This window comes from Porites lutea, chromosome 6, assembly GCF_958299795.1.
Source record: "Porites lutea chromosome 6, jaPorLute2.1, whole genome shotgun sequence".
In the NCBI taxonomy this organism is placed as follows: domain Eukaryota; kingdom Metazoa; phylum Cnidaria; class Anthozoa; order Scleractinia; family Poritidae; genus Porites; species Porites lutea.
The window spans coordinates 2,373,138-2,388,291 of record NC_133206.1 but is presented as its reverse complement, the minus strand read 5'-3'; the positions used below and the strand labels follow the sequence as shown (position 1 = coordinate 2,388,291).

The 15,154-nt window shown below is 39.7% G+C and overlaps 1 protein-coding gene across 1 annotated transcript; it reads right to left on the bottom strand.

Moving 5' to 3' along the window:
- On the bottom strand, positions 1 to 13,553 carry LOC140940914 (polycomb protein suz12-like). Its single transcript, XM_073389876.1, has 14 exons — positions 13,345 to 13,553; positions 13,203 to 13,249; positions 12,901 to 12,968; positions 9,930 to 10,004; positions 9,362 to 9,420; positions 9,125 to 9,225; positions 7,940 to 8,198; positions 7,048 to 7,340; positions 5,445 to 5,807; positions 4,666 to 4,823; positions 4,375 to 4,467; positions 3,382 to 3,487; positions 1,952 to 2,031; positions 1 to 848 (listed from the first exon to the last, which is right to left on the bottom strand). The coding sequence occupies exons 1-14, from the start codon at positions 13,442 to 13,444 to the stop codon at positions 641 to 643; spliced, it is 2,010 nt and encodes a 669-aa protein (XP_073245977.1). The 5' UTR covers positions 13,445 to 13,553; the 3' UTR covers positions 1 to 640.
- Positions 13,554 to 15,154: the final 1,601 nt, after the last annotated feature.

Here is a 15,154-nt window from a genome sequence, read left to right as displayed (position 1 = left end):
AAGGTTGTTTGCCAGTGAGTCATGATCACTGGATGAAAGTTTAAAGGCTGGCCATACAAATGACAGCTACTGGGCAGTACTTTTCTGTGGTACGGATGATTATACTGTACACGGTGGTTCTGACTTTCCGGTCTGTGGACAATAACCTATCCTAGGGTAGTGTTTATCGTGCTGTACAAGGTTGTTGTGATGTTTGCCAGTGAGTCTGTGGATGAAAGCTCAAAGTCTGGCCATTCAAGTGAGCTACTGAGTAGTACTCTCCAGTGGTACTTTCTATTATGCTGTACAAGGTTGTTCTGACTTTAGTATGACTTTGAGTCTGTGGATGAAATTTTAAAGTGTAACCATTCAAACAAAAGTTACTGAGCCGAAATACAACAAACTGTTTCCAACGTATTCCAAGTATGGTTTTATAATGGTGTTTGTTATGGCTAAATAATATTCTAGACGCAAACGTTTTTTCATTATTTAGCAAATCGAACTTTCTTCACTTTTAAATGAACGAATTTTGTTCAAGGCATACAGTAACACGAGAAATTACTGTCGTAACAGTCTACAAAGCTAAAACTGACCAAATATTTCAGCTTCTGGTGACTTCTAAACACTGAAACTCGGTTTCTTATGAAATCGCTTGCAAGGATCAGCTAGTCGAGGGAGCCCGCCCTTTCCAGCTTTCTCTTAACTTTGCAGTTATTTCCTCGATCTGAGAAGAAGTTATCAAATTAAAGTCGTGCAGATTCACCAGATGAAGCAAAAAATTCCTTTCCAGATTTTTTTCCTTGAGTCTCTGGCTGTAGTTATCGATAAATGAACGGCATGCCTCTATAACTTGGAAGTCTGCAATGTAACTGAAAAAGAAAATGAACGTATGTTAAGACTTTATACGTACGAAGTTAGCACATAAACATTGACCATTTGAGCTCAAGCATTTACACGGGAGATAACAAGCGCAGCGGCCAATGGCGTAAAATTTCGCCGCTAATAATAAACAATTATTGGATGAGGTTTTTGTGATATCCGGAATAATCAAGGTCGAGGTAAGTGTTATCAGCCTCAGCCTTCGGCTTCGGCTGATAACACTTACCTCGACCTTGATTATTCCGGATATCACAAAAACCGAATCTAATAATTGTTTTCTTATAATTTATCTTCAAGTAATTTCTCAATTTCTTGCTGGGTCGATGAAGCGAATCGAGAAGCCATTCTTACTTCGCTGTCCGCGAACTTGACATTGTTCTTGGAAATCATGCATTGCGCGCGCAACCTACAGATTATTCACTAATCTGTGGGTACAGATAAATGAATAATCTGTAGGTTGTGCTGTTTCCCAGAATTAACTGTAGGTTTTTAGCCAATGAGAAGACAGATGGTGACTACAATGTATAATAATGTTGGTTATCATTTCAAATTTGAATTCAACATGTCGGGAAAGGAGGTGAATGTACTTATGCTTGCGTTTTCCTAGTTTACGTACGAACTTTACGCTTTTGTTTGCTATTTTAATATAATTACAGTTGAACCCCATTAAGCAGCCACCCTCAAGTAAGCGGCCAGTAATCAAAGACCCGAAATAATTGAAGACTGAAAGAATGGGCCTCTATTTAGCGGCCACCTCAATTAAGCGGGCGGCCGCAGCCACCTTTTCACCGTGCCAACGAGAGTTCTCCAATTGTAGTCATCTCTGTTAAGCGGCCATCAAACATTTTATACAGTTAGTTTGGTATCATTTAAGATTACAATGAAGGAAAATAAAGTCCGAGATAGGTGACGACCGATTGTGGACCAGTAATGCTCCCCCCGTCGCGTGTTTGAGTGAAAACAAAGCGATGTTTCCGCCAAAGATTATGCTGATGTATGACGAACCTCTATTGAGCGGCCACTTTCCGGTACCTCAAGGTTGAACGCCTAATGGAGATTCAACTGTATTATTGATAAAGAACATTTTTCCAACCTGTTTTTCATCATATGAAGATTCCAAAGTTTCATCAGCTCTTTCTCTCCGTCGTTGACGTCTGTAAATTCATCTATCAACTGAAGTTAACAAATCAAATCTTAACAAGAAACTTAGAAAAAAAAATCATTGTCAAGATTTTGTTGGTTAAGCAGTGAAATAAACAAACAAAGATACGATCATTTACTACAAATACGACAACATTCAGAGAAATAATTTTAAGACTATATGTCGCAAGAGGGTACGTTTTATTTGCTCCAAATGAAGCGGTTTCCGGATGACTCACGAAAATAATTTCACTATAGCTTAACTTGCATTGTATCTCTCTGTGATTGGCTAAAAGAATCTCGCGCTATTTTGTCTGCCAATGAGAAAGAAAACCAAAACAAATCATCAAAATGCGCGATCACATTTTCCCGCCCTTTGAGTGGGCGACTTAAACCGTATACAGGATGGTTAGTGCTCGTCTGCCGCGTTGTGAGCAGTTACTAGAATCTTTTAGGGCGCTTTCCATTTTTCAGAACTGACTGGCTAAACCATTCCCGCTGTAACAAGGATCTCGCTTTTAATCATAACTATCGCAAAATTCTCAAACCTGATTGGCTATCAACTGTCCTGATTTCAGCACTACTAGGACAGTGTAATAGGACAGTACGCGCCATCGTTCACGCGCACTTAATGGCTTTTTGGGGGCCCCTTTTTTAACTGTTGGGAAAAAACTCTCAGAATTTCTTGTGTTTTAATTTTAAAAAAGCCTAAAATATCACAAATTTTGTTATAGGTATGATTAATTAGTAACAGAACTTCGTGTTGTCCAATTTGGTCTATAATCATACTCGTAATTAAACAAATCGGATTTGGTAATAATCACTCGTATGATTACAGACCGAACTGGACTCCACTTAGTCCTATCAGTACCATTATTAATCAAAACTATCCAGCCAGAAAAAAAGCCTATTTCATTTTCAAAACGACTGGTCCGGCCATAGTCCGGCTGGCCAGTTCTGACCTTAAGAATGCGCCCTTAGATTCGAGGAGGACTACGATGACCAGAATTAACTAAAACTTTGTTCGCGTATTCTCAAAAAATATACACCCCGGAAAGCTTTATCGTACTTTTTCACCAGAAGGGTTAGCAAGGTTATTTTTATAAAACGAGGTTAGCCCTCTTCCAATCACAAAATGATAAAACGTCTGACATTCGATGACTTCTTTCCACCACTACGATATTCTTGCTAAATCCCGTAGTAGAATAACGACGACTGTCACGTTTACCCGCCAAATTACGCTGGTTCACGCGCGCGCACTACTTCTAAACACTCACCCTCGTGGTTGTCCTCGCCTTAGAATCTAAAGGTATCTACTGTGGTTTTGGCTAAAAAACGCTCATTGATATCGATCTTACAAGGTAAATGAAATCACATAAACACCTGAATAGTCTTGACTCTCATCCATTCAGGAATTGTTTCGTCTTCGCTATCATTTTCTTTCTCTGCAGTTCTAATGGGAAGGGTTGTCTCTGAATGAAAGTACATTCTACAGAAAAAATACACAATTGTCAATACACGAATAAGATGAATGTAATTAAGTATCAAGAAAACCGCAAACACACCTCATGGGAACATGCAATTAAGTTAAGAGCGGTTATACTCAAGCCTGTTTCCCGCCGTACTTACCGCGTGTGGATCATTATCACGCGGGAAATTAAAAAACAGCCCACTGATTGGTTGTCTCTTTGCAGGACTTTAATGAAGCCCAGACAAACATCTCCTGAACTTTTTGTCGTTTCCATTTATACAGTGGAACCTCTCCAAAACGGCCTTATTGGGGACAGAAGAAACTGGCCGTTGTGGAGAGGTGGCCGCTATGGGGAAAAAAGGGTGTAATATGACAATTTTTTTTTAGGGGAGTACTGTAACCCATAATGATAATCCAATCATTTAAATGATATACATGCAGTTGGGGACGCGCTGCAGTGGCCGTTGCCGTTGTAGAGAGGTTTAAATAAGAGCTAATGTATGGACTGTCTACCGGGACAAAAATAGTGACCGTTGTGGAGAGGTGGCCGTTAGTGGAGGTTCGACTGTATGCTGCACACAGGAACCCATAGAGCTACTGTCCCACGGTAATACTGCTACGGTAAGAAGCGGTCACGAAGTAAAAAGCCTTTTGCCGCAGGAAAACGGTCGGATAAAAGTAACCGCAATTTAAAATATTTCTATCACTAGTCTGCATGACAAGCGTTTAAAGAGGAAAGGAAAAAGGGATTTAATAAGACGCGCGCGAGTACATAAAAAGTGTGAGTGGGAGGCCGTTCCATTTCCTCTTTCCTCGTACGGCAACGTTTTCGCTCGCATTAATTATTCCCCTATGCCTTTCCCGCCACGCACGCTAGGCTGTGACGAGCAGTGAGTAAAACGTACCTATGATGTCCATTGTAGAATGGTCTACTGCCATCTAACTCGCCGTCGTCTGGCTCTAGGAATTCTGAAAGACTTTCTCTTCGACGTGGGGGTCTAATAAGGTACATAAACAGAAAAACAGTTTGGTATCAAAAGGGAAAACTATATCAAATTAGTAGAAACCAAATAGCACACTATAACATGCGGAGGGAAGAGAGAACAATCATTTTCACGCACGCATTTCAGCAAAGGAGCTAGAGCTTTTTAAATCTAGTGTGCATGACCAAAACACAAATTAACGTTTTGAGTTACCTCCAAACCATCACGTGAGTAGTTGGTAATCTCCTGGACGGTCCTTCACGACTAAGAGCGTAGCCCAGCAGGTCGTTCATGTCCTCGGGTTTACCATCATAGGATCCATCGTAATTCTCATTGACGCTAACATCTATTCTCTCACCCTTACTGTGAGGCTAGAACATAAACAGACCAGACATAAGCTGATAAAATCTTACTGCAGATTGCCCATTTCGAGGTTACGTCGGTGAGTCGGTGTCATGACGAACTGCATTATGGGACTATCTTGAGGAAGCGTTGCCATGGTTATTACGATGTTGCGCGGGAAACTGGGTGTAAATTCATCCCCCAAAGTAAAGATCCAGTCTCATTCGCAAAACAATTAAAAAACAGTTCTGATGTTCATGTTTACATACTAACAGAAAAGAAAAAGCGCTTCAACTTAAAGTTTGAACAGCCATTTATTTAAACTGCTGAGATATCAGTACCACATTCAAAAATTAACCGAACGGCTACCAGACTTAATTTGACGTAAACCACCCTTTTTTTCTTGGCAAGAGTTTTGTTCCTTGATTTCACCCGAGGAATAAAACTGCAAGCAGTCTCCTATTTTAGCGAAGCAAACGAAACGATTAGGGGCGCGGGAAATCGCGGTGTTTGAAAGGAAACGCTTTCTCTAGACCTGGCGATTCGTGTCTTTTCGTGGGAAACGCCATTGAACGCGCTTGCGTATTTCGTTCACTTCGCCATCCTTAAGCAAAATAAAAGGCTACTCGCAGACTAATCTCCGTACTTACAGCGTAAGTGAAGATGAAGCGCCTGTGACAAAGCTTCAAATGTTTGAGTAAACTGTATAGCTTACGACAGTCAATAGAACACCAAGGACAGTAAAGATCTTCTCTGGCCTCAGTTTGTTGACGCGTGTTGTTATTATAAATGAACTGGTAAAATATTCGCTGTTTCTTTCGATTTTCTTTGTTCCCGTCGGCCTCCTCAGCGGGAGATCGAGCGTCGTTTGTGGAAGAAGCGTTTTGCGTGGTCAGCGATGAACGCAGCGGAAGTGACGAGGGACGCCTTGGAGGCCTGGCTACTGGAGTACCTGACCATGAGAGCTTGAACTTTAGGGTGGGGCCGTAAGCAAATACTTCAAAAGGACCCATCTACAAGAAAAAAGAAAACAACTGTTCCATTAAAACAGGCAAGCCAACAAGAACATGGCGAGCGAGGAGAAAAGAATGAAAGATTAGCTAATTTAGTACTGCCTTCTAAATTAGCCAAAGTCAATCAGATCAATTTTATGACGTCACGATAACCCTCGATCTAAAACTTTCTTAGTTATGCTCCACTGCACAATAATCTGGTACTGAATGACAGACGTTCACACCAAGAAAATACAATTGAAATGATCAAACTACTCCTTAAAATAAGACTACGAACTGGAGTCTCTCTCTTTTCTAGGTCAGTCGTGCGAAACGTGCGAGACACGAAAATGATCACGCACGTGACTGATGGCGCCAGACGGGGGAGGGGGGAAAAAGAGCAATGTCTCTTTTTTCTTCTGGTGCTGCCGCCCTCGCTTCTCGCGTCTCGTGGCTTCGCCGCTCGAGGCTCGCACGCGGTGCACTCATCTCACTTAACCCGAAGAAAAAGAAAGACTGCACTATTAATCCTCAAATTTGTCATGACAGAGAAGTGTGTGTGTGTTTTTTTAATAAACGAAGCGATAATTAGTCTCGCTTGATTTAGCAGCAAGACTCTAAAATGCAAGCGTTTCTTTTTTTTTCATGTGTGTGCGCGCCAAAAGGGAATTATGGTCCCAAGCGTTCCTAGCGAACGCCGTGGAAACTGGGGATAAGAATCGTGTCAGAACGCATAAAAGATCTCAGAAAGCTTAAGAAAGATTAATGCGAAAAAGCTTTTCCGGAACTGGTCGGTCCACAAATTCTATCGCTTGAAAGCGTTTATTACTTTGGAACAAGTGAATATTTCAGGTGGTAAAAAAAAGAATTTTCGATGGGCAGGCTATTAATCTAGTCGGTTGATGAGCATGCAGTTTATTTTCGGCGATGATTGAAATGATGAGCCATGTTCATCACGTTTTTGCTTTCTGGCAATGACGTAATTTCTCTCGAATGGAGGCCCTTGATTTTCGTGTATTTGTACGCGCGTACTCAATCAATTCAGAAACAAATCGTCAAATACGATATAAAAAGTAAATATCCTGAAAAATACTCGACCGTCGATAAAGTAGGACGTGAAAGACTCTTAGAGAGGAAACCCTGTTTCGTGTCGAGTTAATCGTCTACTCATTCCTTGTCTAATCTCCAAGAAAGCGTGACTTACGCTTTTAAGAGCGTTCTTGTATAATTTAACATTACGATCAGTCTTTTGTTTAATTACCTGTCCTTCAAAAACGTTCTCCCAAGACGTTCTGTTTGACAAAATACCCTTCTTTCTTCCCGGTTTTTTGTTCTTTTCGTTCAGTGCCAGTTCGTAATCGCCGTCAGTGAGCAGACAATGCTTGTTATTATCAAACACAATCAGCTCAGCGGTGTAAACCTTGTGCTCTGTCTCGTACGTGTTGGAGTTTTCCGAGGCACTGCCTTCGTCCCAGTCCATGTCGGCCGAGCAGCCGCGAGCTACTCGGCGCCGTTTTATAGGAGGTTCTTCTGAAGTAGCTGCGTCGGTAACACCTGAAGGGTAGCAATTTAGTTATAATTTGCGTGGTAACCAAGATTTTACTATCACGCTCATTCAGTTCTTAAACTTTAATTTCACAGCCTTTGTTGCCTCCAAACAGCTTTGGTCACCTCTTGCAAGAGTTAGCCGAGTTAAAGCCGTGCTCGGGATTAAAAAAAGCGACATATAATTTACATGTGAGTGCAGAAATATGCTGAACCATCGAACTGACAGCTCAGTTGGAAGAGCTGGTCTGGACAGAGGAAAAAGGGCGGGATCGACCCCCGGCCAGATCAATACTCAGAGTCTTAAAATAAATGAAGACGGAGATAGCGGGTTTATAGAGCGTTTTCACTCACGTGGCCATTATTGGAACAAAAAAAGCGCTTACATAAGAAAAGAGTTCAACTCCCAGAGGATTGGTTTGGAACACCAACAAAGTCGCTGTGACGTCATTTGAAAACACTCTATATCACCAATTAGAAATGGTGTGTGATCCTCAATAAGCACTTCGAACATTGACGCTTAGAAGAAGGCTTTTTTTACTCATTTACCAAAGCTTAACTTTCAGAAACACTGTTCTGTAGAATACTATCAAATTAAGAGTGAATACCATTCTCTTCCTCTGGGACATCTGATTGCGAGTCTCCTGCCTTCTTCTTTAACTTTTTCTTAGTGCCTTTACCATTAATACGATATGGAACGCTGACCTGCAGGCTCAGAATACACGTTCGACTCGTCTTACCGCTCTTGAATGTACCACTGGGAACAGAGACACTGGCCGAGGGGGAAACTGGTAACACTTGAGTGCGAGGATTAAAAGGAGCGGAGCCTTGGCCGAGTGGCACTGTTACCACTTGTGGGTCAGTTTCCTACAAGAAAAAAAAAATCAGCAGGCCATTTCCTAGTTACCCTAGGCCTCTGTCAAGCGAGGCAAAGAGCGAAGCTATTGATATGAAATTGATTTTTTATTCTCATGCAAATAAAACTCATTTTCTCAAGAGAGGTTTTCTAATTGGCCTCGTTTTAAAAGTGAGAGTATTTGGAACTCAGAAATAGCTTATTACATGTTTGCATGGGATGACAGCATTGCACAAAATTTACGAGGAAGGTGATTTTAGCGAATTCCCAGGATTTTCCATCATTTGTCGTAAAAACTAACTCCCACGAAAAAAGGAACCAACAAAATTTAATCCCTGTTCACAAATTCAATTTAACTGACTGCGGACAATACTATGACCTTTGCTAATACAACTGTAACAGATCCACTGAGAGTCTTGAGGTTAAAGTAAAATGTACTATACAAGGGTGAGACGGTACATCATGCCGAAGAACAAAAATTCATCCATCTCTTATTGTTTTCATTGAGCGCCCTACGGAATATCATAAGCAATATCCACGAAATTTTTTTTCCCAACAAAAACGTCTGAAATCAAAATTCGCGAAAAACTGTTCCCGCGAAACTTTCTTGACGTTTTTACGTAGCGAGACAAAAAGAACTTGGCTAAAATCCAGCTATCTTGAGCCAGTCACGCTTAGTCAGTAACGCATATCACTAACATATTATAAAAACGAAATTCACAATCAAAATGTTTTATTTACATGTACGTAACGAGACGTAATATTAGTGTTACTAAAATATTAATTCTTGGCAACTGGCCTTTAAACGAGGTTGTATAGTGTTGCTGAAATTCGCAAATTGTGAACAAATACTTAACACCTAATAATGCTCAAGAAAACAGGCTCTAATTTTTAAGAAAAAACTTGCCAGAACGCCGCGAATCGAACTGCGACTTACCTTCCTTCGCTTATGACATATTTTCACAAGAACTACATCAACTTTGATGAAATCTTCAACCAGTAATGTGCTCTTCTTGCTGTTAGCCAGATCACCGTTTACTAAAAGGTGAAATGAACACGTACAATTAAAACAACCAAATAAATCTAAAAAATCTTCATTCATTCATTCATTTATTCATTCGCTCCCAACTCCGTTCATGCAAACTATGGTATGGGCAAAAATCCAATCACGTACCTGGACCAGATCCATGAAAAAATCCAGTGAATGTAAGATTCATATATCCACTGTTTTCACTGTAGAGAAAAGATAAGAAAATTTAGTAATCAGGGTATACAACTTCTCTAGATCCTAACAGACTATCTTTCCTGCCTCCTTCTTTTCTTTTCTCCTCAACTTAGTAAATTTCCTTTGTATTTTTTTCTTCCTTGGAATTCGCTCTGAATGTAGAACTATTTTTATTTTGAAGAAAAAACTAACCTTGTTTGCCCATTGAATCTCTGCCTAATAAACTGCTTCATGTCCATTTCATTCTTTTATGAAAATTGACTTTTTACTGAGCACTTAAACCAGGAAAGGGCAGTAATATTTGCAAAAGAACTACAAATGGATTTGTAGAGGAAATAAAGACTTTCATGTACTAATTGAAAAGACATGGATCTAAATATGACAAATGATATGTAAAAAGTTATTTTTGACTTTATTGGTGTGATTTTAATGCATCTGTTTTCTAGCTAAAAAAGAGATGTAACTACCAAGCATATTTTAAATATATAAACATTCTAGTATAAAAGAATTTACTAACAGTGGGTCTGTTGAGTCCAATCTGTTGTTCTCACTCTGAATTTTTTCCAACATGTTGTCCACTTTGAAGTCTCCACTGCAAAGAAAATAAAAACATAACAAACTATTACATTTTAAAAATGAAAATAGCACTCGAAGGTAATGTAAAAGTAAAAATTAAAATGTCATTCCTTAAACTATTAACAGTTGGCACTTAAAGAGCTCAGAGTTGATGAATTCAAGAGGCAGCTTGCTAGAGTTATACATGCTGTCAACATAGGTTTTTGATTCACTCAAGAGTAGGCGTCAGCACCTAAATCATGTTCCTAAATATCCAGCTGGTTTGTATCCTGCTAGCTGGGGTTTTTAATTTCACTGTGCCACTATCAGCCATTTTATAGCTTGTATGTTATTGATGCTGATAAAGAGTAAATAAAGAAATTTCCTGTCTGTGCTCCAAGTAACTGGATGTACTGAAATTTTTCAACATAAAGCAGCTATGGTTTTGCTCCTGTTGTCTTCTCCACAGTCATTATTCTCAGTTGAACAATAATCATGATCATGTGATAGACTAAGGGGGATCCAGAAACCCGTTAATTTAGTGCAACGACAGTGCATGCTAAACAAGGGCAAGTTAGCCATGTTACAAGATGACCTTAAAGAGCAACATAACAGATAACATTGTACTTGTTGGGACCTCTACCTATAAGTTAATGGCATTAACATGTAACATTGAAACTGTTAAATTCTACATAGGGAGACCATTTCACATTTCTCACGAGCCAGTTTTTTATTGTGTGTAACTGTGGTACCAGTGCATACACGTCCACCTAGAATATCTTCCCTAATTGTGGGTAATATAGTCCTATATTATTTACAAATTGAATAAACTGTTGTTTTTGTTGTTGTTAATACTGAAGGGATCTACCATGCAAATGCAGTGAATCTTCCCTTATAAAGTTGGAAAAAATAATGCTTCATTTACCGCCACACTATTGAGATAACAACAGATGAAAGCTAAGTCCCACAGGGAAAAGCTTCTTCTGATTAGCTTTGACTAGTTACAGAGGCATGTCACAAGCAAACACAGAGAAATGCCTCAATCCTGTTAAGTGTATGTTTAGAGCTTCCTGGTAAGAAGGGAACAGAACTTGATTAAGGATCAGTGGCAGATCCAGATCTTCAGAGAAGGGGGAGGGGGCTGGTCATCCAGACCCTGAGATAAGGAGGGGGGGGCCTGGCCTCAAAAAAAATTTTTTGAATTCCAGTACATTCTTTATACAAGCATCTCTCATGTTTTGCTTGCCCAGAGCAATTACTTGCTTAGCTTGGCTAACGATTTAGCTGGTGGATTACTTGCCTGGACTTTTGCCCATTGGACAAGTGGGCTTTAAAAGTAACTTGCTCAGCAAGAAAAACTACTCATCCCAGAGAAACAGACGGGACTGTTTTTGAGCCCTGGGTGATGCTTGGATGGAGAATGAAATGCAAAAATTTGATAACTGAGTTGATCAACAGCACTGGCCATCAGAAACACATTCAAAAGCTCATGTCCCTCTTACAGATGATAGTACACAGCTACAAGTTATCTGCCTCTCTGAGGGCTGGAAAAGACACTCAAAAATATTGTCTCTGTACGCTATGTGGTATTAGAGTATATGAAACTGTTTAAACATTAACACTTCAAAAGATAAAGTGTAAACGTCAGAAAATTATTCACTTCAGATAGATTGTGACAACAAACTGCCAAGCTGCTGTGGTTATAATCAATTAATTGATCTGTATTGATTAGTTATTTTAAATCTTGATAGGCCAAGGTAAACCTTAATAACATCTCATTCTTCCCCACATTTCAGTGATTAAGTAACCTATAGCCTGCTGTAGCCTGTAGCCTTACCTCAGTATTAGGGATTGGATAACAACAGCCATAGCAAAAACACTAGAATTTTCACGGATGTTTTACTAAAATTGAACCAATGACACAGGAGAAAAGGTGACCTAGAACTATGTGTTACTCAGAAGAAATTTGCAATAGAAACTAAGGAAATCCATTCAATTGATGTTTTCAAAGAGTGGACCTTAAAAGAGAATTCAATAACAACAGCCCTTTCGATTTGTTATTTTAGGTGCACAGAGTTTGATAATATTTTACTGGGGATTAAGAAAAGGGCTTAAGTGTTGAGGGGTGTGTATACATAGCTTATCAACTTGGTTTTTTAATTTTGTTTTTTAGTTTTACAATGTTCTTTTTTTTTACATGACCCCAGAGAATGCAGAGCTTTAATTTTGTATTGTGCTAAAATAAAGGCTGTTTGTCTGTCTATCTGTCAGAATGAAAAACCCTGCATCAAATGTTTTAACTGCAAAATGCACAAGAAAAAACACACTGCTTGGGTGTGATCTTTACACATGTCGGTGTCAAAAGTGCACCATAACTGGGGCTGACAAAATTTTACAAGGTTTCCTTGGCTGATGGCTTGTCCCCAGGTGGTAAGGAACAAAGAAGTGTGAAAATTTTATCCAAGAGAAGAGCACAGTGGTAATGTTAAAGATTTTACTCCCAAACTTCCACTATAGGCAACGTCTTACAGAGGTATGCCAAGGTGGCGAGAGAAAAGGGAAAACCGCAGTAAAGGGCTTGGCTATATTATAACTAACCGCACCTAAAAATTCAATGCGTTCAAGAAGAGTAACACGGCCGGGTGATTGCGAAGACAGCTTCTTTTCCTAAAGCTGTGGTTGGAAGATCTCCTTTTCTGAGAGAATTTCAACTGGAGTATAACAGAAACACGTGTGAACGGTCAACACGTGTTGAAAGTCTTTGTTTAAATCTATTAGAAATTCAGCAAAATTAAAATTCTAAACAAACCAGTCTGCGAGTTACTAGTCTAACATGCAGAAGGATTTCTTTAACTTTGTTTAAATAAACGTTTATGAAGAAGAAATGAAAATATGTGATGATAAATCTCACAGTACGCAAGCTAAGCACTTACCGTTTTTTTGTCGATCTGCAGGTTCGTCGGTGCTTCATGTACGACAGGGTGCGATGAAGAAATACAGGCTGTAGAAACAGTCAATTGTTATATACTTGTATAGTACGACAATCTACTTCATGGCTGTTGGAAGGTTAATCCTAATACTTTTCATACTATCCAAGGTATACGATTCTATTCAACGCCTACGCATGGGACAACTTTCACGTCTCGATTGATCGAATACATAACAAGCTACTGTAAGATCGAACTCCGCGGCACTTTCACAATTAATCAATTAAAGGACAAAGAATTCAACTCACCGCGACAGCATTTCTAGTGCGAAGAAATCGGTAGATTTGAGTTGGCTCTGAAAACGGAAAAATCGTTGGTTTAAACGCCGGACTGAGAATGTACATTTCAGCGAGTCGGCACGAAATACATGACATCTGAGACAGAACTTACTTTCAAAAGCCTGAAGAAATAATTCATGGTCTGCGCGAAGTTGTTCAAATTTTGTCTTCTTGGAAGTCGGATAAATTACTTCTGTTTTTTCACTTGTCATTTTCAGTGGATTTTCGACGGAGCAGTGGTCAGAAATCGCGAAAAATTCTCTCGATCGGTCGCCCTTTCACTTCCTGGCGTTTGAGAACCGCGCGAAATGCACGCGACAGCGACGGAAAGGTACTGTGGGTATTTTTGTGCCGCATATGCCGGCCCCCTTACAAACGCTTGCGTGCGCCTCAAGCCCAAGCCGAGCCACTGGAAAGCATTGGGCCCATCAGCCAGCTCCTCGATCTTTTTGACATCTATGAGGTTTCAATGCTGTGTTTCTCTCCTACGCAACCGTTGTTGTTTGTGTCCTTACGGCGAAGAGCATTGCGTGACCAAACGATAAAGAGAACTGCTGCGTAACGGACCAGTGGACACCTTAAGACAAATCTACTTCTTCGACGAGAACTCAACACAAAAGGAGACAATGAAGTACTTTATAGTTTATAGAAGGGAGAGACTAGAAAATAGAGCTGCGCGTGATTACAGTCAGCGAACAGCGTATTAGGGCTTCATATCGGAATACAGGTTTTTGGGTCAAGCACTAATTAACACGTAAAGAAAACCAACCAGCTGATCCTTATGACTTGTAAGAAGATTGAGAGAAAAATTATATAAAGAAAAATCAAATTAATTGTGAATTCCTATAAGTGGACTATTTTTTTCCAGATCTGCACAAATTACGGCTGTCCTCACTTGTTTGTGGGTTTTGTCATTCTCATTTTTTTTTTTAGTTTTGTCACCTCTAGCCTGCGAAAGGCAGACGCATTTCCGGTCTCGCTTCTCTCTCTCCGAAAAATTTTTCGGAGGGAGAGAAGCGACGACCGAAAATGCGTCTGCTGTTCGCAGGCTATGTCACCCCGTACAAGGGAATAGGTTTGATAGATATTGTGCTCGCATGCGCAAAAGTAACATAATATGTTACTAGCAGTGCTCGTATGTTTGTAAAATTATGCCAATATACCGTTGTAATTATGTTAATTTTTGTAAACTATGCTCATTTTAGCAAAAAATGCAGAACTTATGCTGTTACTTTTTACTTTAAATTTGGTAAAACACCTCAAAAACAATGCAACAAATAAGTAAATGGCGAACATATTTACCCTATTTACATCTAGAAACTTTAAGAGTGTATAATTTATTGGCCGACGACTATAAAAACACAATCAGCACGCAGACGCCGTCTTATCAGGGGCACCCAACAGCAATTTTCGGAAAATATCTGTTCGGAAGACGATTTGAGATCTATAATTTTCGGAACATTTGTTGTAAAATTTCTTGCTTGCCTGCCTCTCCTAGGATTTTCGAACATTTACAAAATGTTATAATTACCCATTTTTAACGAATTTTTACCCTAAAAAAGGCCACCTAGAATTTTCGGGAGCCTTTTCCCGGCTGAAATTATCGAAAAGGTAAGTTTTGATCCCTATAATTTTCGGATCACTAGACTTTCAGCTAGGAAATCCGAACAGATGAAAAGATTGTAGGGGATAAAAATATGCCTATGTCTACCGTTTAAATACTAAAACACGTTCAACAATGCTATGTTAAGTGGTTTTGAACTATATCCTCGTTGGGTGCCCCTGTCTTATGCCAGACCGGCGTTGAGTCCTGTGGAAAGAGGTCTCTTTCTGTGGGACCCAGGTCCCATGAGTGTGACTATAGACAGACAAAAGGTACAGAAAACAGTTTTCGGCGGAAAATTCTCAAGCGAAACTTGCAA